Source organism: Electrona antarctica (genome assembly GCF_951216825.1).
Source record: "Electrona antarctica genome assembly, chromosome: 22".
In the NCBI taxonomy this organism is placed as follows: domain Eukaryota; kingdom Metazoa; phylum Chordata; class Actinopteri; order Myctophiformes; family Myctophidae; genus Electrona; species Electrona antarctica.
The window spans coordinates 12,957,389-12,983,303 of NC_136805.1; the positions used below are offsets into that span (position 1 = coordinate 12,957,389).

Consider the following 25,915-nt stretch of genomic DNA (forward strand, 5'->3'; position numbering starts at 1 on the left):
CAATCACATGTGAGCCCTCTAGGTGTACAAGCACGCGCGCACGCTTTGCTCCCAGTTTCTGATCCGAGGTGAAGCAAAAAGCACGCTCTCTTACACACACACACACACACACACACACACACACACACACACACACACACACACACACACACACACACACACACACACACACACACACACACACACACACACACACACACACACACACACACACACACACACACACACAGTTGTAAGGAATCCAGTGGAACTCTTAAAAAATGTCTGTGAAGTGCCCAGAGTCACGTAGGCCAATCAGTGGATGAAGATGGATTGGCAGGCGAGCTGCCCCACCACATTCTGCCTTCATACCAATGTAATAACCATCTGGTCTATTAGGGGCATTTACCTGACCCTGGGTGACCAAGATGGCAGGGGTGAGAGGGAAGACTGACCAAAAAAATACTAGGGGGAGGATGGGGGACAGAAACAGACAGACGGAGAGAACGAGAATAAAGGGAGAGGATATTGGTAGGAGGAGGCAAGGGGTGTCCCAATAGAAAGGCATTCTCCTCAGACCCGTGGTCAGACAGATAGTGGTTTTTGGTTCTCGGAAACCGTTGGCCCGTCCGAATTGCCATTCGGCACCGCACACCTCATGGTCACGTTCGGTCGGACGCTTTCCGAGTTACGCAGGCCACAGAGTGACAGACACACTAACTACACACACAGATTTGGTGAATTATAGTGGATATATTAGGACAATAGAAGGGGGAGAGAGAAAGGAGAGAAAGGCAGAAAGAGAAAAAGAGAGGGGAAGAGAGGGAGCAAAAGGGGGGAAAAGGATAGAACAGGGGGAGAACAGGAGAGATCGAAGACAGAAGCAGAGAGAGAGAGAGATAAAAGGAAGAGTGATATCAGGGCAGAGAAAGGGGGAGATGGCAAGAGAAATAAGGAGTGAAGGGAATCTTTTTGAAACCCACATACAAGCATACAAATATTTGACCTTCCACAACCTATACAGCAGTGTAGTCTGCCAATATCTGAAACAGAGAGACAGACAGAGACAAAGTGAGAGGTGGTGCCAGAGTGAGACTTAAAAAAAAGACAGCAGATGGGGAGGAGCGGAAGTGATGGTGGGGTGGGTGTGGGTGATACAGGGTGGGTCAGGGAGAAAGCAAAACGGAGATGAAAAAGACAGAAACTGTCGGAAGAAAGAATAGAAGACAAGGGAAATAAAAACAGATTTGCTGCTGCCTGGGCTGTTTGCTACCGGGGCTCTGGGCTCTTGTTTACCCAACTCTCTCCCTGCTTCCTGGTCTCATCATCATCATTATTATCTGAGCAGCTAGGAACCACTTGGCAGGTCAGCAGGGGGCAGGGGGAGAGGATAATTGGTCGCACCAATTACGCCCCCCATCCATGGAAACGGGTTGACCTTTGAGAAGGCAAGGGTGGGCATTGTGTGTGTGTGTGTCAAAGATAACTGTGGGATACCAGGAATTCAAAAATGAATTCACTTAAGATAGACACAACAGACAAGTGAGAAACAGGAGAAGCAAGGGCATGTGAGAGAGAGAGAGAGAGAGAGAGAGAGAGAGAGAGAGAGAGAGAGAGAGAGAGGAGACAGACAGACAGGGAGCAAGTCAAAGAGAAAGAACAAAAACTAGAGAGAATGGTCTGCTTGCCATTTCTGGAGCATTCACAGCATCCAGCCCAGTAAGACATTTAACCTTGCAAAGCAGTATATGACCTTGAGAAATGACCTAGTAGTTTTAACTTCTGTGTTCAAAGAGTTGCCTAAGGACTGTGCGTCTATGTCAATGTTTACACATGCGAGTGCATTCATTCATTTGTTGTCACACGATAGGAGCGTGGGGACTGGTTGTCTAAAGGATTGAGGAGAAGGGGGGGCGCAGTTGTCATTGGATGGCTGCCAGTTCAATCCCTGGTCCTGACCGGAAAAGGCTATAGGGCTAGTGAATGAGACCGGCTTGAGCAAGGCACTTCACTCACTGCCAATTAACTATCCCAGCACAGATATTCAGCCGTCGTATTCAAATGTGTTCTTACTGAACGGCAACCCTACTGTCAGTGTAAAGCGTTGTAATTAGGAGCTTAGGAACAGGGACTCACAGGATACATTGAGCATAACAAAGTGAGAATGAAATGAACCACATTTACGTACCCCAATTGGGCATATTATAGGGAAAAACAAAACAAACATTTATACGCATATAGATCTTCCAGTTCACAATGAATGTTGTCTATAAAACAGCTATAAATACTGCATAAAATGTATTATTTATCATAATTATGTTTGAAATGATTACCTAAATTACACTTTCAGGGAATGTTATTTACTGTAGAATACCACATTTTATGCAGACTTGCTATTCTGTAGCTTTCATCAAGCACTACGAATGAAAACTATAAAGTTGACCATAATTCTGAGAATGATGTGAGCATCCACACTGAATGAGTGATGAACTACAATGCTCTGAAAAACATATTGAACTCGAGTGATGTGTTGAATGTGACTCCCTGATAATTAAGATGGATTTTGATGATCGCAAATTGCTGTGAAAGTGACGTTTGCGCCGCGGACAAAGCCAACTCGAGTTGTCTTTCTAATTATTTGATCGGCCCAAAACATTGTGTTTATTGTCATGATTTGTCACAATTCGAGTTGGCTTTGTCCGCAGCGTAAACGTCTTTAAATAAATACTTTTTGAAAAGTCTGAGGAAAATGAACGGGGAATTATTTTTCGGGTCTCTCGTTGTCATGAAAGGGGGCAGGACTGCGACGCTCTATAGTTGTGGTGTGGCCGTTTACATGACTGAGCAATTTATAAAAAGATATATTTAGACTTTGTTACAGTTATCGTTGTTACGATGAGTGGCCGTTTACACCAGGGGTTCTCAACAACCTGTGGGTCGCGACCCCTCTGGGGGGTCCCGAAATTATTTTGGGGGGGTCCCCAGATGATTTAAAAAAAAAGAAAGGAATGGCTGGAAATGGAAATTGAGAGTTTACATAGTACACAATATAATCATTAACTTTTGTTAATGATTATATCTGGTTATATATATATATAAATATATGATATATTTTCTCTATTATTAAGGTTATTGTAGCAGTCAATTTGTATTGGGGGTGTTTACACCGTTGATTCCTTAAGGTTTTCTATAGCATTTACTCCCACCTTGCACTTTTAGTCGATCTGGATAAGAGTGGCTATAATCCATAGAAACATTTTATATACACAGGAAAATGCTCATAAAGATTTTACAGTTGCCTGTCAACACAACTGTCCAATCTAATTGACCCTAAACCTACAGTAGATTCAGCCAAGGCCAGGCCAACGCATCATAACTTAAACTATTGACCAAGAACCAAATGAGTTGTGGACATGCATTTGGTTTATTTCCATACAATAAAAAAATATTTGAATGAGCCCGGAATGCAGCAGGGGTGGACGGACTACTGTCCAGAATATGACTTTTATCTGTAGCATGCTTCTCAAATAAATTCAATCATGAGTGCAACATGGGACTCACAGGATACATTTCGTGAGTCCCATGTGTATCATCATTCCGTGAGGGTACATTTGCCCATTCAAAACAAGCACAACAATGAAACAAAAAATGACTACATCTCCCAGTCCCAGGCAGGACGCGCTGAAGAGCCCCCGGTCTGTGGCGAGGAGGACAGGACGCATTCTGCCTTTGTGCACATACAACATTCCCGGATAACTAACGTGTGTCAGCCCCTGTTTGGTGCGGTTTGAAAAATAGTCAGGAGTTGTGACTTTCCCTTTGAAAAATGCTTGAGAAAGCCTTCTACCTCCTTGCGGCCAGATGGTTTGGATCAGACTCGACACAGAACTTAAGTACAACCAGGATGCACAGGCTTGCTTCAGAAGCCTGAATACAAAGACCTTAAGATCCTGGAGATAGCAACACATATGAGTTTGACCAGGGCCACCACTTATATTGGCGCTCGCTCTCTCTTGGTCACATTTTCACTGTCAAACTCCCTCCCCATTCATTTCTTTCCATTCATGCTACTTTTTTTCCCACTGTACCACTTGTCTTCAATAAGGGCTTAAGCCTGATTTATGGTTGTGTGCCAGTGTCACGTACCAAAAATAGCCGATTTACAAGGACACGATGAGTCGCGCTGCCAACGCGCCATGAGCGTGTAGATCTGTCATTTTTGACGTTGAAGACTAATTAAGACATGGATGTAAATTCATTACCTTTTGATTTTAAATACGCATCTCTTTTATACCATGACCACGGTGAATACTATATTCTGATTGGCCAGAGCATATGCATTATCACCGTTCTAAATTACTATAAATTGCAAACATGTTACAGTATTAACAGTTATCTAACCTAAAATAGTTACTGTACATGCTATACTTAAAACATCATTAGCTCCATTTTCGTCACCGCTAAACCCCTTATCCCTAAACTTCTTTGCCTTTTTTTACTATTTTGCTAAATTTTTGAATAGTTAAAATGGCTAGTCTACAAGCTCACAACGTGCATGCCAATTTAGATTGGCTAGTGGAACTATTCAAAAATGATTTTCAAAATAGTAAAAAAAAAGGCAAAGAACTGTAGGGATAAGGGGTTTAGCGGTGACGAAAATGGAGCCCCATGTCTTTAAATATAATTTTCATTATTTTGGGAGAACAAGAAACATGTGTTCAGTGGTTCCACTAGCCACTTTAGTTCATGGAAAAGTAACTTTAAGCCAAGTCTAATGTCAAATACTTCGTTATTCATCATCCGAGAATTCCACGGCCACATATTTGTGCCCATGGAGCGCACAACTTTGTGCGCTGGCTCAGGTGGCCATGTCATTCACTGAGACGTATGCGGAGAATGTGGACGTGACGTTCACGCCTGTGCTTTGTTCCCGTGATATGTAACTATCTTGACCTCTGCGTCTTCAACCCAGCGTTGTGGGGTCTGACTACTGGCCAATCACAGCGCAACCTTCCTACACGCAGCTTTTGCAGTTCTCTCGCTTTGTGTTGAAAGTGAAATTGTGAAAGATCCTTTTTCTGTATCACACCACAGACGCACTTGGATGATCTCTCTCTCACTTATTCACAGAGAAAAAAACAACACAGAACAACACGGTCAGTGGCCAAAGACACATCGCTGTCTGCCTTCGTTCAAAATGTAAGGTTTGTGTCTCCGTGTCTCACACGGACATTCACGGAGAAACAACAACAACACGGACCGCGTGGCGTTAGACGACCAGATTCTAGTTCCAGTTGACACGACAAAACCAGTTGAACCAGTGCCAGTGCCTTTCACAATGTCACTTGGTTTGACCGTCCAAGAAGTGTATTTTTTGAGCGGTGCCTCCGCTCCATTACTACGCAGCTATGTGTGTCCCTGTGTATGTATGTATGTATGTATGTATGTATGTATGTATGTATGTATGTATGTGTGTGTGTGTATGTATGTATGTATGTATGTGTATGTATGTATGTGTGTGTATGTATGTATGTATACGCGTCCTAGCACGGATGAGCACGGAAAGTTGCAACACGATAACCCTGTAATTTCTCGACCGCGAGATTGCTAGTTTGAGCACTAGCAAAAATGCCCTAATCTTAAAATAACCGAAAATAGCATATTTACAAGCTCTCTGTGTTTTCATAGAAGACATGCTGGCTTCTATGGGATCCAAATCAGTTGTGGCGACTAAGAACTTTAATCCATGTACACTGTGTCATGGGCTTTACAGAGATTGAATGGTATTCACAACAGAGACACCAGCCAGCGTTTGGTTAGTGTCTGGTGCCAATATCTGACCCCAACTGTTAGGCCTTTGCTGAACTCTTGTAATATAACTATAAATTGGAATCCAGGCCGTGTCTGTTCACCTTTGCAGAGGCTTATTTCCAGAACCAGGCGCGGGCCATTATCAGTCCGTGTATGGGTTGCGCATGTCTAACTGATGCTTATCAACAGCAGAGGCTCAGCAGGGCTCCCGTTACCATGAAGCAAGAGATGCAGCCAGCACTTTTCTGCCATTCCTTTCTATGGTGAAGACACATGAAAGGACTCCCCTTCCCGGCACTGAGCATCGCGTTTCAGCACTCTCTCTGCATCCAGTGTTTTTGGGCACATGGCTCAAAAACACTCTCTGTGGGCACGACCCCCTAACACGTCTCAGTCCTTTTTTTGTGCGTTTGTGTCAAAGGTTCATTACTGTACCTCTCAGGTCCTTCCGTAGTCGAGTCAGGTCTCTTGTAAAGTCTTCAAACTTCATCTGAGAGGCTTGAAACAGGTCCTGAGGCTCTGGAAGTGGATAGACACATGTCTCTCTACCCGCGTCCTGAGGGTGAAGACAGACAGACAGACGGAGACACACACACACACACACACACACACACACACACACACACACACACACACACACACACACACACACACACACACACACACACACACACACACACACACACACACACACACACACACACACACACACACACACACACACACACACACACACACACACACACACACACACACACGAGTGAGACACCACTGACACCAAATTGTTCCAGCGCTATTATGGAGTAATGCCAGTGAGACAACATATTAAGAAAATAAAAAGTTGCAACGCAAAGGAAACGAAATCAAAGAAAACAAAAGAACATCTTGGGGCAATTCATTCCATTTTTCATTAGTCTCTCACTGCGGAATAAATGCACACATGCCGCACACAACCACACATACAAACAAAAGCAACGCGCAACCAAAAACACCTTGGATGCCAGCAACATGTGAGGGTGAGAATGCACAGACTCAGGTTTGGCTCAGTCGCGGCGGCTTCACGCGACGTAAACAACCTTGAATGCAACACGATCAAAGAGACATGTCGACATCAAACAAAGTGTTGATCTGCTGGTTCTGGGCTGTTGATCTCTGGGCCTGTCCTGTGGGCTTAGGCCTGGCCAGCAAGCCAGGACTTTACACATCAGGAATGGACATAGAGGCCAGACGCAGGCATTAGAGCGGGGCTGACCAAAGTATCCCTCAAATTTAACTTTTGGCCTTCCGGAATGTTTCCGGATCTGTTGAATGTTCTGTTTCGGCTATTGTTGCCTGGAACTCGGTACAGTATCTGAGGAAAGATTGAGTCAATATCTGTACGAAAAAAATGCCGGTAATAAGAGAGTTGTCAATGTGCCCACTACGCATGCTGCATTCTCTCCCTGATCCCTCTAAATGTTCGCCATGGGTTTAACCGCTTATGAACGAATTAAAGGCCTTTTAAATATTACATGGAATGCCATTTTCTATTGCTTAAGGTCAGGCGTGGGTCATATCGCTGTGTGACACCACAAAGAACACGGTCAAAATTGGTCCAAGTGCTTCAGCATGACTTGGCAAATAACGGGAGCTTGATACAGTTGTCTCATTCACTTTTCTGAGATTGACAAAAAATGTGATCAGTGATTTTCTCTGATTGCCTATCTGTCCATTCCCAGTTTGTGTGTACAGTTCTGGCTCGCTGGAGACATCGAACGTTTCTGTAATTGACTGGCAGAGTTGTCTGTATCGAATTCTGTGCCTCCACAGCACAAACTATCACTCAATTCACAAACCAAGCATAACTGTGTTAATTACAAATATCAAATTAACCCACTTAAAGGTTATACACGTAGTTGACAGGAGTCCCCGAGGGCTCTATATTAGGTCCGCCAGTATTTCTCACTACACAAAATCTATTCCACTGAAAATAACCGATCTACAAGCCCGCCACTCGTCACAACGCGCCCTGTTGTGAACTGCTTTGAACTGTTGTGAAGAAGATCTGCTATTTTCACCGACTGCTCACCACGTAACAGAGCCACAGAACCACATGAACGCTAGGGTTCATGTGGTTAATTAGTACACTTCCCTAGAATTTAAATGGTGGTCTTGTTTTAGAGGGGTAAATCTTTCGATCACTTTATTAAACATTTTGACCTCTGAACGGAGGCTGAATTTTGGCTGCTACTCAGACTTTGGGTTTGAAAAACACCATTACTGTCAAATGTCTGGCTTAGGGTTAGGGTTAGGGCTTTCTGTTGGTATTTAAAACAAACACAGAAGCAATTATCCCATGCATTTACTTGCATCCGTACTGTACAGAGCACTATAGGTTTGGTCAGCATCACATTTTCAGGCAAATGGTCCGAGATCTGACACTCTATTTCGGAGAGGTATTAACTAACAGGTAAATGCGACCGCATGTCGCATTTACTATGAAAACTTGCAATTCCCGTTAGCCAGTCCATCACCCCCAGGCATGACCATATATGTCATGCCTCATAATATCACGCGATTTCACGTGACATCATCAGGGATGGAGATCCCTGATGTCATCAATATTAAGCCCATACTATATGGGAATGCCCATATATGGAGATCTCTGATGTCATCAATATTGGCCAGCAACTCTACAATCTACATCTCACCTCAAACCCTTAGATCTCCATATATGGAGCTGACCTGTTCTGACATTCCATATGTTGATCATTCCCCATGCATCCTTCCTCTTTGATGTCTCCCTTTTGACTGAACCTGTCCATTCAAACACTAGACATGACAATGAAAGGAGAATTTACGTCATATGTGCCTGAAATATGTTTGTGGCAAACACAAACATTAATTAAATGCCATTGACAATGAAAGGAACATTTACGTCATATGTAGACGAGCAAATCGGCTAACCAATCACATAAATTCAGTTGTCATCTTACATGATCATGGTGAACAGATTTTTTTTTAAACATTGTATCATGGTTAAAAGATTACATAAGTTGACAAATGAATTCATGAAGAAGTAGATTACCTTTTTATTGGATGATGTACGACGACAAGAGCGCCCCTCACTTCACACGGGTGTTATATATATTTTCTTATCTATTATATTTAATAAGACGCCCTGAGGGCGAGGTCGCACTGAAACTACAGGTCTGGGAATGCCCATGTATGGACCCTTTTCGGGCTGGGTAGGGCGAAAAATGTGTGCTAATTAGTAAGGCCAGTTAGGGCCCAGGTAGGGCCGGACCTTAATTTCCGGGCCTGTTGAGAACTCTAGTTTCCGCGCACTAATAACTTTGGGGCCGGTCCGTTTAGAGTTTGAATGGACAGGTATCAGTCAAAAGGGGTCTCCCTTTTGACTGATACTAGGTGCGTTTCCAAAAACTCCTGGATGGAAACTAAAATGCGAATACGTTTTTTTTTCTCGCAAAAACACTTTTGCGCTTGCCGGGGGTGGATTTTGTGGCTATATCGAAAAAGTGAAATGTGCAAATGGGGTATGGAAACACTTCTAATTAGAAAACTCGCATTATATCGCTTTTGAACAGTTGGAAAAGAAGAAAAAAAACACGCAATGGTGAATCAGTGGACTTGAACGGGAGGATGGGTGGCCAGGGTGGGTGGCATGTGGATACATTTACGCACTCTCGAAACCTCTCCTGTCTGCAGGCTCTTGCACCCGGTGAGTGCTTTGATCATGGAAGTTAGATGAATATCATTCTCCAAAACACCTCGGAACGGACAAGGGGAGACTACTAAAATACACTATTATTGCTATAATGTCCATAGAGAATGTATCACCACCAATTATAAGGACGCTTTTAAACTGGTATAAGTTGCCTGTCATTGCAAGCAACCGTGATGAAACAACGGCTGCAAACGGCTTTTGCCGTTTGCATTGATGAGAGACGTACACTGTAGCCTACCAGCTGCAATCAATATATAAACGATTTATACTGTAGATATATAGACCAATGTATCCCCCTGTAGCCTACTGTACATGCACCCCAAATATGAATGCAAGTTCAAGCCTGCATACTGTATATAAGGATTACCTTTCGTCGCACGATGGTGTCGTGCAGATAACAATACGATGTACAAGACCAAGTGCCCGATGAGACGCGTTGTCAGCTTATAGATCAGTTCTGAACTTCTGACACAATGTACCGTGGTAAATATTAAGAAGCGCATATCAAGCAACAGTCTGTACGTGTGTGTGTGTGTGTGTGTGTACTGAAAATACTGACATTTTTGCACATCTCTCTGCTAACACACCAGATGTTGTTGTGGTCAATGAAGAGAACAGATCAGTTTTCATTCTTGAAATGGCCTCCACCTTTGATTCTATCTTAGAGGAAGCCTTTATGACCAAAGTCATTAAGTACCAGCCGCTCCTCCAGACCATCATTGAACTAGGCTATAGGTGCAATCTACTTGTGTTTATCTTGACAAGTTACAGTTACACAACTGTTTTACAGCTGCAATCAATCAATCTATAATCGCTATGCTCCAATCGAGTCCCGACGTATAGGCTACATGCGCCCGAATATATTATAGCCTACAAGTTCAACTCAAGCCTGGATTGCTTTTCGTCGCACGTTGGTGTGGCACAGATAACATTATACAATGTAGCCTATAATACCACAGCGGATGAGATGCGTTGAATCAGTTCTGTACCGTGGTAAGAAGCACAAATCAGGCAACAGTAAGCTATAGGGCGGCTATATTTGTGTATCTGATTCTGTGTGTGTTGCGTTTGCAAGGAGAAAAACATCTTTATTATAGGCTATTATTTATGAATGTGTTCGGCTTATAGTTAAATGTCCCTTAAATAGAAAGTCAGGAAATTACTTTAATATTTAGGCTACAATCTAGTGATTCTAGTCTTACCCTATAGTTTAATAGTTAATTAAATTTCCGAGGAGCCGATGGACAAAAACCTGTCCCCGGACTTGTAGCCCAATTGCCACAACCAGGTAGTGCGTGTATAATATTTTTGTATAGCCTAAAAGAACGTCAAAAAGAAAAATATATGTCATATAACGGTAAGGGTCACTTAACTGGCAAAATAGTGCCACCTTCTGCTTATTTCATGAACTTATTTTGTATCTCCCATGAGTCGCATTATCAGTGGATGGAAACAACAGATAATGCGCATTTCTTTTTTCCTATTTTTGCAAAGGCTTAATGGAATCATACCTACTGAAGAGTAAGGATGCATGGGGAAGGATCAACATATGGAATGTCAGAACAGGTCAGCTCCATATATGGAGATCTAAGGGTTTGAGGTCAGATGTAGAGTTACTGACGCCGCCAGATGGTGGCAGTATTGAGTTCACACGATTGTGAACATGTGAACTCCACCATCTAGAGTTGCTGGCCGGCTCTATATATGCAGATCTAGGTGATGATCCAGTCTTCTCCATGTATGGCTATCTAGGGTTTGATGAGGTCAGTGCCTTGATCTTCATATATGGAGACGGCCACAAACAGCTTTTGTAGGTTTTCATAGTAAATACATCAAAAAATAAAATCAAAAGTGTACAACTACGTGAAATGATTAGTGGAGGTACTTCTGTAGACTATAGTGTGCTCAAGAACAAACATTTCATTATTGTTTCGATCCACCTGTAAGAATTAAAATATTAAACAATTAAGGTTTGTTGTTTAATCTCAGTTAAATTGTGAGAAATAAACAGATATAAATAAGAAAAGTCTCAGTTCTCTTGGTTGGTCTGCCAACAGTGTAAAAATGCATGTTGTGTTTGGATAAGCCTACCTCATCGTAGTGTCGGAGATAGTAAGCAACGATATAAGACAGAAGACTCCTCGTGTTATCCTGCGGAAGAAAAGTGGAGAAAAACAAACCATGACATCAGATTTGTATGAGAGGACTAGGATGGCCTTTTTAACACCTGAGGCCAAGAAGGCATTCTACAAATGCCTTATAAATCAGTACTTCTCACACTTTCAAGCCTAACCCTAACTGACACAACAGACACCATTTAGAGGTGGGCACTGGGTCTGGGTTGGAGTAGCCTAATTTAAAACAGTCAGACTTTGTTTTGAGCCACGCGTTATTGTAACAGCCTGGCGCATTGCTCAGAGTCAGACGAAATACTACATTAGAGTTATATATTGTCATTTTGTCATGTTATTTTTATAGAGGGGGAAACATAGGCCACACGTGTATGGATAAGGGCGCATCGATGTAACAGGTTTCAAATGCATATACATTTGATTGATTGTGCCAGCGGAGAGGACCGCATCTCATTCTAACATCAGCAGCACAGTTTATATACCATAGGATAAGTCAAGTCATGTGACACATCACTGCCACAAATGGTCCTACAGCATTATCTAAAATGCACTTCCGCATACCTCACGGGCAGTTACTTGGATTCATGAACATTGCATGCATGAAACGTGCCTACACGAGAGGTCGAGGGAGAGAAAAAAGGAGAGAGCTGTGCGTGCAGGCAGAGACATCAGTTCCACTGGTCGTTCGCAGAAAAGTTTACAGACAGAGGAGGACGGACAGAACCGTTATCTTTTGACTGACAAAACATTTAGAGTTTAGGTAGGTCTATGATCTATCGGATTGGAATGATTTCAAACACTGTCATTTTTATTTGGAATCGCATCGGCACGCATTCTCACTCCAAGGAAATGAAATGTTGGTCGGGTCAAACCGACCATTCAATAACATCCCTGAACATGGATAATAATCATTTTATTCCTATTCCTATTATCTCATCAACATATTAAAAATATTCTAAGTTAACCAGCCAAACATATCATACTATAATTCACTCAATGTCTGAATGAATGTATGTCTGTCTGAATGTGTCTGAAACACTGTCGTAGCTCCTCACTGGCTGCACCAATTGCTCCAACTTTTCACACAGGCATTGACCAGAATATTATGGTCAAACGAAGCCCTTTTTTCAACTTATTCATTAATAAGTAACTTATTAGTGTGAATAAAAATGTCCCATCGACTTACATGGGAAAATGCAAGTCAATGCAAATCAAGTCTTTTTCTCTCAGAAACGGTCGGAGCTACAGTTACAACACTTGGAAGGGAGGTCCATAATAATTATTAAAATTAATGTAATACATAATTACATCAGTCGGCCTCATGGTGGCGCTATAACAGCCCACTTTACATTTTGCCTTATAACTCTTGAACCGTAGGTCGTAAAATTAAAATTTCACTTTCCCATGATTCCTTGGGTCATTAATTTTGTATAATAAAAACTATTCCCATTCCCACCAATACTAATTGCCTCAGTCTGTGTCATGGCCAGCTCCCTTTCCCCAAGAGGACCACAACGGAAACAAGCCTAACGGCTTTGTTGTGACTCTATCCTTTTGAAATGTATTTTTCAATAAAGTAATCAATCAATCAATCAATGTACAAAACATTCCCCGGGTACAAGTCAACCAAGCATTTTTTATTGGCGGTTATGAGGAAGGAAGAGCTGACAACACAAGGACCTGCTCAGATAAGTCATCCACTTCAGACAAATGTTTGTTTGTAATAATTAAATAACGTTCTGCTTTCATAGCAAATTTCCCAACTGCTTCTCACAAACAAAACTACATTGCTACCTATAGGCCGTACAATATAATGGATCAATATATAAAATGACACTCAAAGGTGATGGGGACAGTTGAGTTAACACCCCAAACGCCCAGGGTTATTTAATCCATTAAATCATCGCGCCCAGCGATTTATAGCAGCGGAGCACTTTTACCGACGGGCGGGATGTTATCCCGGATGTGGCTGAATCAGCTACGTAGATGTAGCCAAAACACTAGAACTTCGTCCTGTGCACTCAGGGTGTTTAGAGTTTAGAGTTTTATTAGGATCCCCATTAGCTGGTGCATAGCAGCAGCTAATCTTCCTGGGGTCCACACAGAACATAAAAACATGACATTCGACATGAATGACATTACAGGACAATGATATATAAATAAAATAAAAAGAGGAGGCCTGGCAGTGTCAGGGGGTACAGGGTCTTTCATGTAGGAAGGGATGGTTTTTTTTCTAGTTCACATAGTGAGGAATTAAATGGGACATACATTGTAGAGCCCAACAGATGCCAGATGCGATCCCAATTTTGGAGAGTCCTAGACCACCAATTACTGATGCTTTGAAATCTTGAAAATAAATCAATTATAAACAAACAAGATAGGATATATATGTTTTAAATATCTAACATTTCATTTAATAAGCAAAAAATAAAATGTATAATACACAAACAAACTCGATTTTGTAAATTTCAATAAAGAAATAGGCAATCTATAAGCTCACATGTTGCATCATGTTCAAGTCAACCTCCAAGGCACTGGTTCTCGAGGTTAAACTGATTCTGATATAATATTTGATATTAACTAATTTTGGGGCGTTCCCCCCCCACGTCAAGTGCACTGAAACTCGATACTTGGCACTGGGTAGAGGACCTCTCCAGGGCGTCTTCACCATAGAAATTCATGACACAAAGGGCTAGGCAGCTCCAAAAACACTTTTGGTGGACATGACCCCCGACACTCCCCTCTGTTCTTTCCAACCTCCCTCCCTCCCTCCCTCCCTCCCGCCCTCCACATACTCACAGCGCTCTTGACATCTTTTAGTTTGGGCAGGATGTCCAGGGTGAAGCCGTCAGCCTGGCCCCGGGTTCTGTTCCCACCGTTCATGAAGTTACCGAAGGCCAGAACCAGACCCAGCACCCGCTTCACCGCTACACCACTATCTAGGGCCTGCAGCGTGAGGTGGAAGAGAGACACGATGGAGAGACATGTTTAGATCAGTGCGTCTCAAACCTTTTCATCTCAAGGTTAGGCCACAGACCATCGTTTATTTTTGTATGGGACCCCGATCAATATTGTACAATTTCCATCGTTAGTATAACTCAGAGAGCACAAATGGAACCAAGGACACTGGTATAGATGAATGTGGAGAGAAAGAGGGAGTGACACATGATCACACACACCTACATCAATATTTAAATATATATTGTGGGATAGAATTGCTTGTGTCGTTGTTACAATATCCCAAGGCCTGTAAGGTGCTAAATAAAGAATTGCTCTTTTTTACATGTGTGTTTGACACATTGCAATGAATACGAGACTGCTCGCCCCTTTACCAACTCGCCCCGGGCGTACAGCCGGTGGAACAGCGCGGCCTGGTATTCCTAAAGTAATCTAAGTAAATTATGCTTAAACGGTTAAACCTAACCTTATTCCTAACCTCAACCTCAGTAAAATAATGCCTAAACCTAACCCTATTCCTAAACTTAACCCCAGTAAAACTATGCCTAATCCTAAACGTATTTCTAACCTTATTCTCAGTAAAACAAAATAAAGAATACAAGAACCGCCGCACCGAGCCGTCGGCGTGAGGTCGGCTGGAAAAAAGCTGGGGCGAGATGGAATTGGGGCGACCTGACCTGTTACCATTGCAATCATTGTGGTCCTTATTCTTCTCTCCACTGTTTTTTGACCGTCATGTACGTATATCCTACAAATTAACTAATGTGAAAACCATAGACATGCAGACTGTGTTGAGAGGGAGGGGATCACCTTGCACACTCTCTGCAGGATGTCTAGCTTCTTATGTAGGGACGAGATGCACTCATAGAAGGTGGACTGGAACAGGATGCAGAAGACTCGGCCAGAGAAGTCGGGGATCTGGGAGAGCTGGTAGAGGAATCTAACAGGGGAAGGAAAACAGAGCAGACACTAGAGAGCTGTAGTTATAGGGTTAGGTAGGCTAATGTTTTTTTGGTGGTAGTGACTCACTTTGAGAACCACTGATCTATAGCAGGGGTTCTCAACGTTTTTGGCCGGGGACCCCCGGAAATGCTTTGGCAATGTCTCGGGACCCTCGCCCCGCCTCCTCCCGACCCCCAATATAAATTGACTGCTACAATAACCTTAAACCATTTTTGGCGGGAACCCCTTTTGGTGTTTTAAGCATTGTTATAATTTAGCTATTGAAAAATAGCAGATCTACAAGCTCGTAGCGCGCCACCGAGTGGCGCACTACGAGCTTGTAGGTCTGCTATTTTTGAAAAATCGTGAAAATAATTTTTTTTTAAAAAGATTTTTTGTTTTTGTTTTTGGAAAATAATTTGGGGACCCCCTAAAATAATTTGGCGACCCCCCGAGGGGTCGCGACCCACGGGTTGAGAACCCCTGATCTATAGGACAAATTCCAGGTAAGAAGTAGGTCGGGAGTGGCTTATTGTCTGTATCAGCCGGTAACATGCAGGAGTCTATCCCCGTTACAATGGAAGATGGATTGCTGAGGTGGAGCGCCACACCTACCATCAGCTCCCAGTACTTCCCGCACGACTTGCTGCACCAAGCCGTGCTACTCATTCACCGAGTTGGCGGTGCCCGGGATCGAACCCATGAACTTGTCGGTAGAACTTGAGAGCTCTACCGACTGAGCTACCCGGACACAAGACACAGGTAGAGTATGTGTAAATGTACACGATCAATGACCCTCCTCCTTCAGTTCTACACTAAGTGTGACTGAAGTGTTCTTTCTTTTGTTTTTAATTTAGATTAGCCAATTATTTTCACCGGCAAACCGGACGCACTGCAGTGATTTAGATCAGTGGTTCTCAAAGTGGGGTGCATGGACTCTCAGGGTACCTTGAGGGGGTTCTAACCAAACCACACCAGCTGCAACTCCTTGCAACTGCCATAATGGTTGCAAGTAGTTGCATGTAGTTGTTGCAAAGAGTTGCATGGCGACCCTCTGGTGTGGTTAGGGCCTTACAGGTCTGTAACTCACACAAATGGAACCAAATGGACCCAGAAGGTCCCATTTGTATACTCTCAAGAGTTATGGGGGTCCTTGAAGTCAAAAGGTTTGAGAACCACTGCAGCTGCGCCACCGGAGCCCTAAGTGTGATGATCTAACAGGGTGTGCAGAACTAATAAAGTAAGGTGTTTGCCCTCTTTCTCTCTCTCTATATATATATATATATACACACACACACACATTTAAAAAGACACACACACACACACACACACACACACACACACACACACACACACACACACACACACACACACACACACACACACACACACACACACACACACACACACACACACACACACACACACACACACACACACACACACACACACACACACACACACACACACACACACACACACACACACACACACACACACAATATGCAGATAGTGTTCCTTTAACTTGGAGTTAAAAGGATTTTGCAGGATTTTTCACTACGGGTTCATCATGGCTTGTCTGTTGTTAATTGAATGTAAAGTGGGTTCAGAAGCAGTAATTAAACCCAGGGTGACTCACTGTTCTGGTTTGTCTAAGGGCTTGGAGCTGTCCTTATCTTTAGAGGACTTGATGTGCTTCTCTATCTTGTCCATTTCATCTTGTTGTGCTCTCTGGAACAAAGAGAAACATGTAATTAATCATAAATCACCATAAAACCCATTCTGACCCGAGATCAGATTCTAAAAATGTCTTCTACATCCTGACAGTTTTCTGAAAAAGCTATGTTTCTATGTCAGTTGTTCTTCGATTTTTCAAAAATAGCACACCTACAACCTCGTAGCGTGCCACTTGGTGGCGCGCTACAAGCTTGTAGATCTGCTATTTTTCAATGGCTAAAGCATAACATAATGCTAACACCAAAAGGGGTTCCCGCCCAAAATGGGTTAACCCTGGCATGCCCTATTTTAGGGTATTTAAAAAACCTTTTCCCACATTTCTTCAACACATTTCCAAAAACAGCGAAAATACCTAATCCACAAGCTCAATTGAAGCTTGCGGGGTATTTTTGCTATCTTTACAGCAAAGTTGTTATTTAGCTTACTGCAAGTGTTTAAGCTAAATTACGTAGAGAAACACAGGTACCTTTTTAATTACTTATTTGGCTAAAATGATATGAAATGAATCATGTTTTTGGTCGATCAGACGATTATTTATTTTAGTTGTCACATGCATTTATAAAGGATCAAACGTTGTTTTTTTAAAACCACTTTTCATCCACTTCCTGGATTTCATCCAGACCTGGCGCCTCAGTGCATGGAATAACCTCAAGCTTCTATTAAAATCACAGTGCTGGAAGCGGGTTACTCAAGTGTGACCACTACTGTCAGCATTGTAGCTGTAGTATAAGAGCTTATATAATGAGGGTATTGTGTTCGGCAGTGCCAAACTAAACCAAACTGTTTCCCTTTTTCGTCACAGGTATTTTCCGCTTTTGGAAATAAAAATTAAAATGATTCAAGATGCCATCATCTCATCTTGTTTTCCCATGTGTGACTGGCAAACATAATCGCCAGACATCACCTGCTTTAGCCTTCACCGCATTCAGATAAACATTGTCTTAGTGTACAGTAATCATACACGACAACACTTGCGGTTTCGTGTTTCACCATCATAAAGTGCTGCTTTGGTAGCGGCCGTCTTGTCCTGGAAGCACGCAACCATGCCATTGTGCACGCAGGCAGTGACGGGGCAGAGGGGGGGGGGGGGGGGGGGGGGTTGCTGGGGGGGGGGCGTATGTGGGGGAAACCCATGGCAGTAAAAAACAGGAGAAAAACCACACTGTCTAAAACGTTTCCTCCACCTCGACGCGTTTTAGCATAACAGAGGAACGCGGTTAACCTCGAAACCATGGAAAAATGTTTAAGGCCCGGGTTGAGAAACAATGTCAATGAGGAGATGACAGTATGGGCTGTCCCGCTGGGAGACGTGGGGACACGGAGAGGAGATGACAGTATGGGCTGTCCCGCTGGGAGACATGGGGACACGGAGACATGGGTACACAGTCCTGTATGTTAACGTACAATGTGTTACAACTACAAGGGATCCCAGGCCGCCCACGATAATCACAAGTATCAGAGCTCTGTAAGCAATTATACTTTGCTTTTTAAACGTTTCAATTACTTTGCCCTTTTTGAGATCGACGAACAACATTTTGTATAATTTTATTAAGTTGTCGAACAGAGACGGAACACAGAGACGGACCAATAGCTCAAAACCTTTATTTTAGTGAGCGACAAGAAGGCCTTGTTACTTATAGTATGATGCAGCTCTACTGATGTTTTGCCCTGCCGTTTTAACAGCAATATGAGAAAAAAAAAAACATCTTTCCTATACTTGGCAGCAGTTCAGTGGAATGGTTCCTTTGAAAACTTTAAATTCTCAGTAAAGAGATGGTTGTCCAATAATATGACTTGATCAAGTACTGATCATTTTGATTTAAATTTTAGATTTCTTTGATGTTGATTTTCTGTTTTTTTTTTTTTGTTTTTTGTTCCCGTTTTGCATTTGTATTGTTGCTCCCTGCCCCACTTCCCCAAAAGGACCACAATGGAAACAAGCCTCCGGGCATTCTTGTGTACTTATCCCTTTGAATTCATCAATCAATCATTCAATCTACTGGATATTGTAATTGTCGCTTCTCGTATGAGAATTCAGGATGATGCTTGCAAGAGATAAGCATTAACTTAAACAATGGCCTGTACAGAGAAAAACTCTCACAATCTGAGAGGCGTAGGATCCATTTGGGTAAATGTTTTCACTGACAGAAATACATTTAACTGATTTGTCTGTGTGCTTACTTTGAACCTATCAAGTTAAATTCAGATCATTTCAACAAAGCCTTAGTCTCGACTCTGAATGGATGTTCTTTAATTCACATCTTGCAGTCACATTCACACAGCTCAGATCAGGAAATGTTAGGTAATACTCCTAAGTGTAAATACAGGAATGCAAAGATTTTTGAACTGTGCAGGAGGTACGGGAACCCCCCTGGCTGCTGCCAATTACTGCCTCTTGAGTGACATGGCCTGGGGTAGGTTTGCAAGACCACAATCCTACGGAAAAAATAAATAAACTTGGGGAAAAAATAAAAAATAAAATGTCTCCATTTGGAAAAACCTCTCTGTCCATTGAGCCATCCATCACAAGGATCAATCAGTGAAACGCAGGAAGAGTGTGTGTGTGTGTGTGTGTGTGTGTGTGTGTGTGTGTGTGTGTTGAGGGGGCTTGTTCTTCAAGGCCTCTCCTTCTGTTCCCCTTTCTCCTCTCTTGCATACTTGCATACTTCCTCAACACTTCAAACACCGGGGCATCAAACACAGTGATTAGTATTCTATTGGCTTCGCCAGCTGTCTACAAGGGCGCGTGTGTGTGCTCATGTGTGTGAGAGCGCACGCACGGTGCACGCACACACGCTCTCTCTCTCTCTCTGCTTCTCATTTAGAAGAGTCTACATCGCTTTTAAAGTGTAAATAGTTTTAATAGAAAGCAGCCTGTTCCCAAAGCCGAGCCGGTGGGGTGGGAGAGTGCGTGGACGTTCGAGCGCATGCTGTGCAATGGTGAAATGCTTAATTGGAAAAAGAAAGAAGGCAATCAAAAGGACAACATGTCTCGGCTGGAATGTATTCCTGAGTCCTTGGGGCATCGCCGATATCTGCCAGCGATAAACATCAACAGGCATCGCATTGGGGGAAGACACACATGGATGAAACAACATATCAGATATATTTTTTTAAATATGCACAAAAACTGCTCACACGGGACAGTTAGAAATGATCCGAAGGAAGTAATATATGAACCGAAAACCATGGGAACAAGAAAATGAAAGGCCGCAAGGTAGGCGCACACACACACACACACACACACACACACACACACACACACACACACACACACACACACACACACACACACACACACACACACACACACACACACACACACACACACACACACACACACACACACACACACACACACACACACACACACACACACACACACACACACACACACACACAAAATACCTTTTAATATTATTTTCTGTCAACTCAAAAATCAAGAGCTTATTATAATTGTGACACTGTAATTCAATGAAAACATCTAAAACTATGTGCAGACACACACAGGCACACGCATTTGTGATCATTTTTGATCAGTAAGAAGTCCTGCTGAAAGAGAGACCCTATACTGTTAACGACTGACTCCAAGCTGGCTAGACAAAACATCTTAATGGTTCCCTCTTCCATTCATTCACTCATTGTTTGGTCTTAGTTGCATTCGTGTACAGTTCTGCAGAGAATAGGCGTAGTTTACCAACAACAAGTGTTATGCTCTCCTTGTACAACCGTGTCAATGTAATGCTCTTTAACACCACCATTAACTGCTTAAATTTGTAACTGCTTTGACTGTCCTTTAAAATGTAGTACACTTTGAGCACCTTCAGTTGTACAAGGTTGTTATTAATTCGTGCATGATGGGGTTTTTTTCCCCCCATCATATTTCAATCCCTCTCCCTGCCTCCATGTTTCTCTCCTTCTACTCTGGACCTCTTCTCTCTCTCTCTTCCTTCATCCCAGCATTGCAGACCTCCATCTCTCCGTATTCTGTTTCAGTGGCCCCCGCCTTTTCACACTCAAATTAAGAGGGAAGGCGACAGGATGGAGTCGAGAACACGAAGGAGCCAAAACAAGACAATATAGAAAAAACAAATGTGGAAGTCTTGAAACAGCACCTCAGGCAAAACGGAGAGAGAGAGAGGGGGGGGGGGGTGGTGGGGGAAGAGAAAGAAGCAGACCAGAGCCGACATGAGGGCCTCCTGTTTGACCCTGGCGTACAGAATGTAACGCAACATGTCTAATTCTGTACCGTTCACAGCTCATATGACCGAGGGGGGCTTCTTTGTTGTTGTTGTGTGGTGGTGGTGGTCTCAGCTACCTAGACATAACCATTTAAGGCCCTGCAAAGCGACCCACTTTTCACTGCATGCTTGCTGGATTACAGCAACGATTGGGCCTCCTCCTCGATTTGGAGTTATTTTCAACAGCAAAAAAAAAAAGAAGCTTTTGTTCTGCATTTAACTGCCAGTATTTTGTATCGGGGACCGGGGTCTGTGCCAATCATGCTGAGGTTGGAAAACACATCTCACCTCTTGGAATTGATGGGCATTAATCTCTCACATCACACTTGGGAGCACACGACGTTAGGGCTACTCGATCAGGTTTTGTGTCGCGGTAGATTTATTCTTACCTCCCGTTGTTGTCGATCGCATCGAGAGTGGTTTGGCTACATCTAGCTGCTACAGCCACATCCAGAACAACATCCGGTCCGTCGGTAAAAGTGCTCCGTTGCTATAAATTGACTGGGCGCTATCATTTAATGGATTACATAACCGCGGGCAATTAAGGTGTTCATTAATTGTGTAGCAATAAAGTATCTATTCTTAACAGCAGCGTTGAAAACTAAAATAAACAGGGCCTCTAGAGGACACTCAAGAACTGGCAATAGATAACACCAAGATCAATGTTCAGTCAGAACAAACGCATATTAACACCTTGCTTGCCCGGACCTATTTAATCCATTACTAAAATGTGCCCATCATTTATAGCGCCCGGACCACTTTTACCGGCGCACCGGAAGTTGTTGTGAATGTCTGTGTAGCAGCTAACAATAAGCCTATCTCACAGAATTTCCCCACCCCCCTAAATACGCCCCCTTTCGGGGTTAGTGGTGATAGCGTGACGTCACTCCATAGACACTACATGTTAACCGAGGTAATTTAAGAAGTCTACAACTTTTGTTTTCTCAAGGTAAGGTTTGTTCTATCTGTTCGACCTGATTTACCATCTTGTTTGCTTCATAATAATATTGGTCTGTCACATTTTTACATTAGAAAATGTACTTAGATTTTCCAGAGAAAAAAACGTGTAAATGCTCATGTTAAAGACACCACTATTTACCGGAAGTGGGCGTGGAAAGCGGGCTGTGAGATAGGCCTATAGCCACACCACTCTAGAGTCGATCGACAACAACGGGAGGTAAGAATAAATCTATCGCGACTAGCGACTGGACAGCGGAGGGCCGTCAAACACAGGATATTATTTCAGAATTAGACGGGATGATTTAGATCGCGAGTTAACGTGTTAAGATTTTCGTTGTCGTCGGCTAAACAGGGGGGGAACATTTTCGATGACGTGTCACTCTTGCGCGTCATCGAGGATTGGGCAACAAGCACTCTAGACTGTGGAGCGATGCGATCCGTTTTGATATAATTAATCTCCGTCCTATTTATCAATCTCCGCCTTGGGCACTTGACCATGAACTTGAACTTGATGGAGATCTCCGCCCTGGGCCTCCATGGTGTTAACAGGCTAAAAATATGATTTAATCAACAGTGCTTGTAGATAGCAGATCTACAAGCTCATAGCGCGCCACCGAGTGGCGCGCTACGAGCTTGTAGGTTTGTAGGTTTTGAAAAATCGTGAAAATATATATATTTTTTTTTAAATAATTTGGGGACCCCCTAAAATAATTTGGCGACCCCCCCCGAGGGGTCGCGACCCACGGGTTGAGAACCCCTGTGCTACACCATAACCCTTTGAGCCGCGCTCTGAGCTGGAACCAAATCCACGTCGTCACCAGTGCTACACACCGGAACGGCGCTGAGTGGCGAGGATGGCCGTGCTCTGAACCAGAACCAGAGCCATGTCATCACCAGCGCTACGCTGTAACATGCTGCGCAGTAGAGGATGCCCACGGTCTGAACCAGAACCAGACCCATGTCATCACTGGCGCTACACTAACACGCTGAGCGCTGAGAAGGATACCCGCGGCGCGCTCACCAGACTTTTAACCCATTAAGTCAGATTAATGCAGTAGTTCTCAAACACTTTTGGGCCAAGTACCCTGCCAAATTGGTATATATTTGGCCGCGGACAACCCATCTAAAAATGTTGTTTGATAGAGAAAGTTTGTGTTTAAAATCTAAATTATTCAAGGTTTTTCAAACACTTTCAAAATGTGCAAAAATAGCAGATGAACAAGCTCGCAAGCGCGGCAAGAAGTGACCCGCTGTGAGTCTGTAGATGTACTATTTTTGAATAGCCAACGCTAAAATCTAAAATGATGCTTTCCCAGTTTTAATGAGTTAATAAATCAGGTAGCGTACGTGAGGTGAGCACGCACACACACAGCCCAAAATGTCATTTCATGAATTATATCAAAGGGAGCAGCATTAATAACAGCACAATTTTATATAGCATAATATGCCTACGTATGACATTATGAAAAATACAACAAAGACAAGCATCGACCGCGAGCCTTCTTATAAATGTTATTCTACACGAAACGAAAGCGCAGCGCTTATTCAGCAACGTCAAATGAGGGCAATTTAAGTTTTTACAAGACTTGTTCCTCAAGTAAACAGAGAACATTCCTTCAGTTTTGTGGTTTCCATATTCATTTTTTTTTATCTGCCAGACTTTTTTTTTAATATATTTGAAGTACAGATTCACTGGAAGAAACTTCCAAGCGAAACACAGACACGCACGCACACACATGTAAGCGTGCATACATACAAGCACACATGGCTATACAGTATGTTCACATTTACTCACTTGCGCACGCACGCACGCACGCACACACGCGCACACGCACACACGCACACACGCACACACGCACACACACACACACACACACACACACACACACACACACACACACACACACACACACCTAATTGATATATCTGAGGCTGTTATTACTAAATCAATGTGATTACTGAGGGATTAAATAACACGAAAATTTAATTATTCAATTCGACATAGAAAATACAGTAGGTTTTCATCTGACTAATAGAACAAACCCACATTGAAAGGTTTGATCATAAACAGCCCCTCTTTTATTAGTTCTGAGTGGAACCAAATGGGTAATGCTCAGAGAGAATACATACAGTCTCGTTTTTCCGTGCCACCTTTTTAGAGGAATTCGTTACGGACAGAATGTAAACTGGATCGCCAGACAAACCTTTATCAGTTCTCATCACCTGTGCAACGTGGACAATGACCGGAGATCCCAGAGGGACGACAACGTGAAAAATGTCAGAGAAGCAACAAAGCTGAGACGGGAAACTCCTTGTTACAAATACATGGGGAGTGATATGCGTGAAAATGGGATCTTCGAAAGAAAATATCAAGACAGCCAAATGTTTCCACTCGATGATTGAACTGAGACGTTCAGAAAAGCTTAGTCATTAGTCTACCTCTGAGACCCTCTGAGAAGGTCATCACAATTGATTTTACCATTCTCCATACAAACATAGCAGTGTGTGTGACGTGTGTGTGACGCGCGTGTGTGAGTGTGTGTGTGTGTGTGTGTGTGTGTGTGTGTGTGTGCGTGCGTGCATGCGCCAGGCTTACATTCTCAAAGAGGGCCTCAAGGGTCTCCAGATCTACCACTGTGTTGTCCAGGTTCAGAATGGCTGGATAGAGATGGGGAGAGAGAGAGACAAGAGACATGCATTTAAATATGCGTCATGTACATTGAAATCTGCTCCAGATCATAGAGAACACTGCAGCTCTGCTGAATTCAATGCATGTCATGGGCCTGGCCCCTCTGTGAAGTTATTAACCCCTTGCGAGTTTGTGCACTGTGAACTTTCGACAGCCCTCCTTTGGGATACAGACCTAGAGAGTGAGTAGACACAAATGCTACCATATTATAATGAGCATGAAAATAGGTGAAACGGTCCTTTAATATTGTATGTACTTACTTGCATTTTATTATGTACTGTATGATGCATTGTTATATTACCGTAGTTATTGTGCCGAATATAAGACTGATTATAAGACGACCCACATTTTTCAAGACTAATTTGTGGATAAAGATCATTGAAGACCAAATAGTCTAGTCCCTGATTTTAATACGACCCTGTTATTTAGCACAATAGGGTCTATGATGCCTGATAATGGTGCTTTGACAATTCTGTTCTTTGTTTGGTTTGCATTTCAATATTGTATACTTGGCTCTATCACCCCCTGTCCACCCTGAAAGGGGTTGCCCTCTTTTGTGAACATTCCCCAGGTTTCTTTCCTTTTTTCCCTGAACAAGGGTATTTTCTTGAGTTTTTCTTTGCCCTATTGAGGGTGTAAGGACAGGGGGTGTAATTTACTTTGTTTTTGTTAAATTCATGTCAGTGCTTGCTTTTGTTCAAGGACCTTTACATAATTGTAGATCTGATTTATCTTCAGT

The 25,915-nt window shown here is 42.9% G+C and overlaps 1 protein-coding gene across 1 annotated transcript in view; it reads right to left on the minus strand.

The window, feature by feature from the left end:
• The window catches only part of fmn2b (formin 2b), a 104,769-nt gene that overhangs the window by 21,187 nt on the left and 57,667 nt on the right, over window positions 1-25,915 (minus strand). Inside the window, exons 10-15 of the mRNA XM_079492948.1 lie at window positions 25,084-25,145; window positions 17,189-17,280; window positions 15,418-15,547; window positions 14,449-14,595; window positions 11,609-11,668; window positions 6,226-6,346 (exon numbers count right to left, since the gene is read on the minus strand). Coding sequence (XP_079349074.1) covers window positions 6,226-6,346; window positions 11,609-11,668; window positions 14,449-14,595; window positions 15,418-15,547; window positions 17,189-17,280; window positions 25,084-25,145 — 612 coding nt within the window. The remainder of the gene's footprint in view (window positions 1-6,225; window positions 6,347-11,608; window positions 11,669-14,448; window positions 14,596-15,417; window positions 15,548-17,188; window positions 17,281-25,083; window positions 25,146-25,915) is intronic.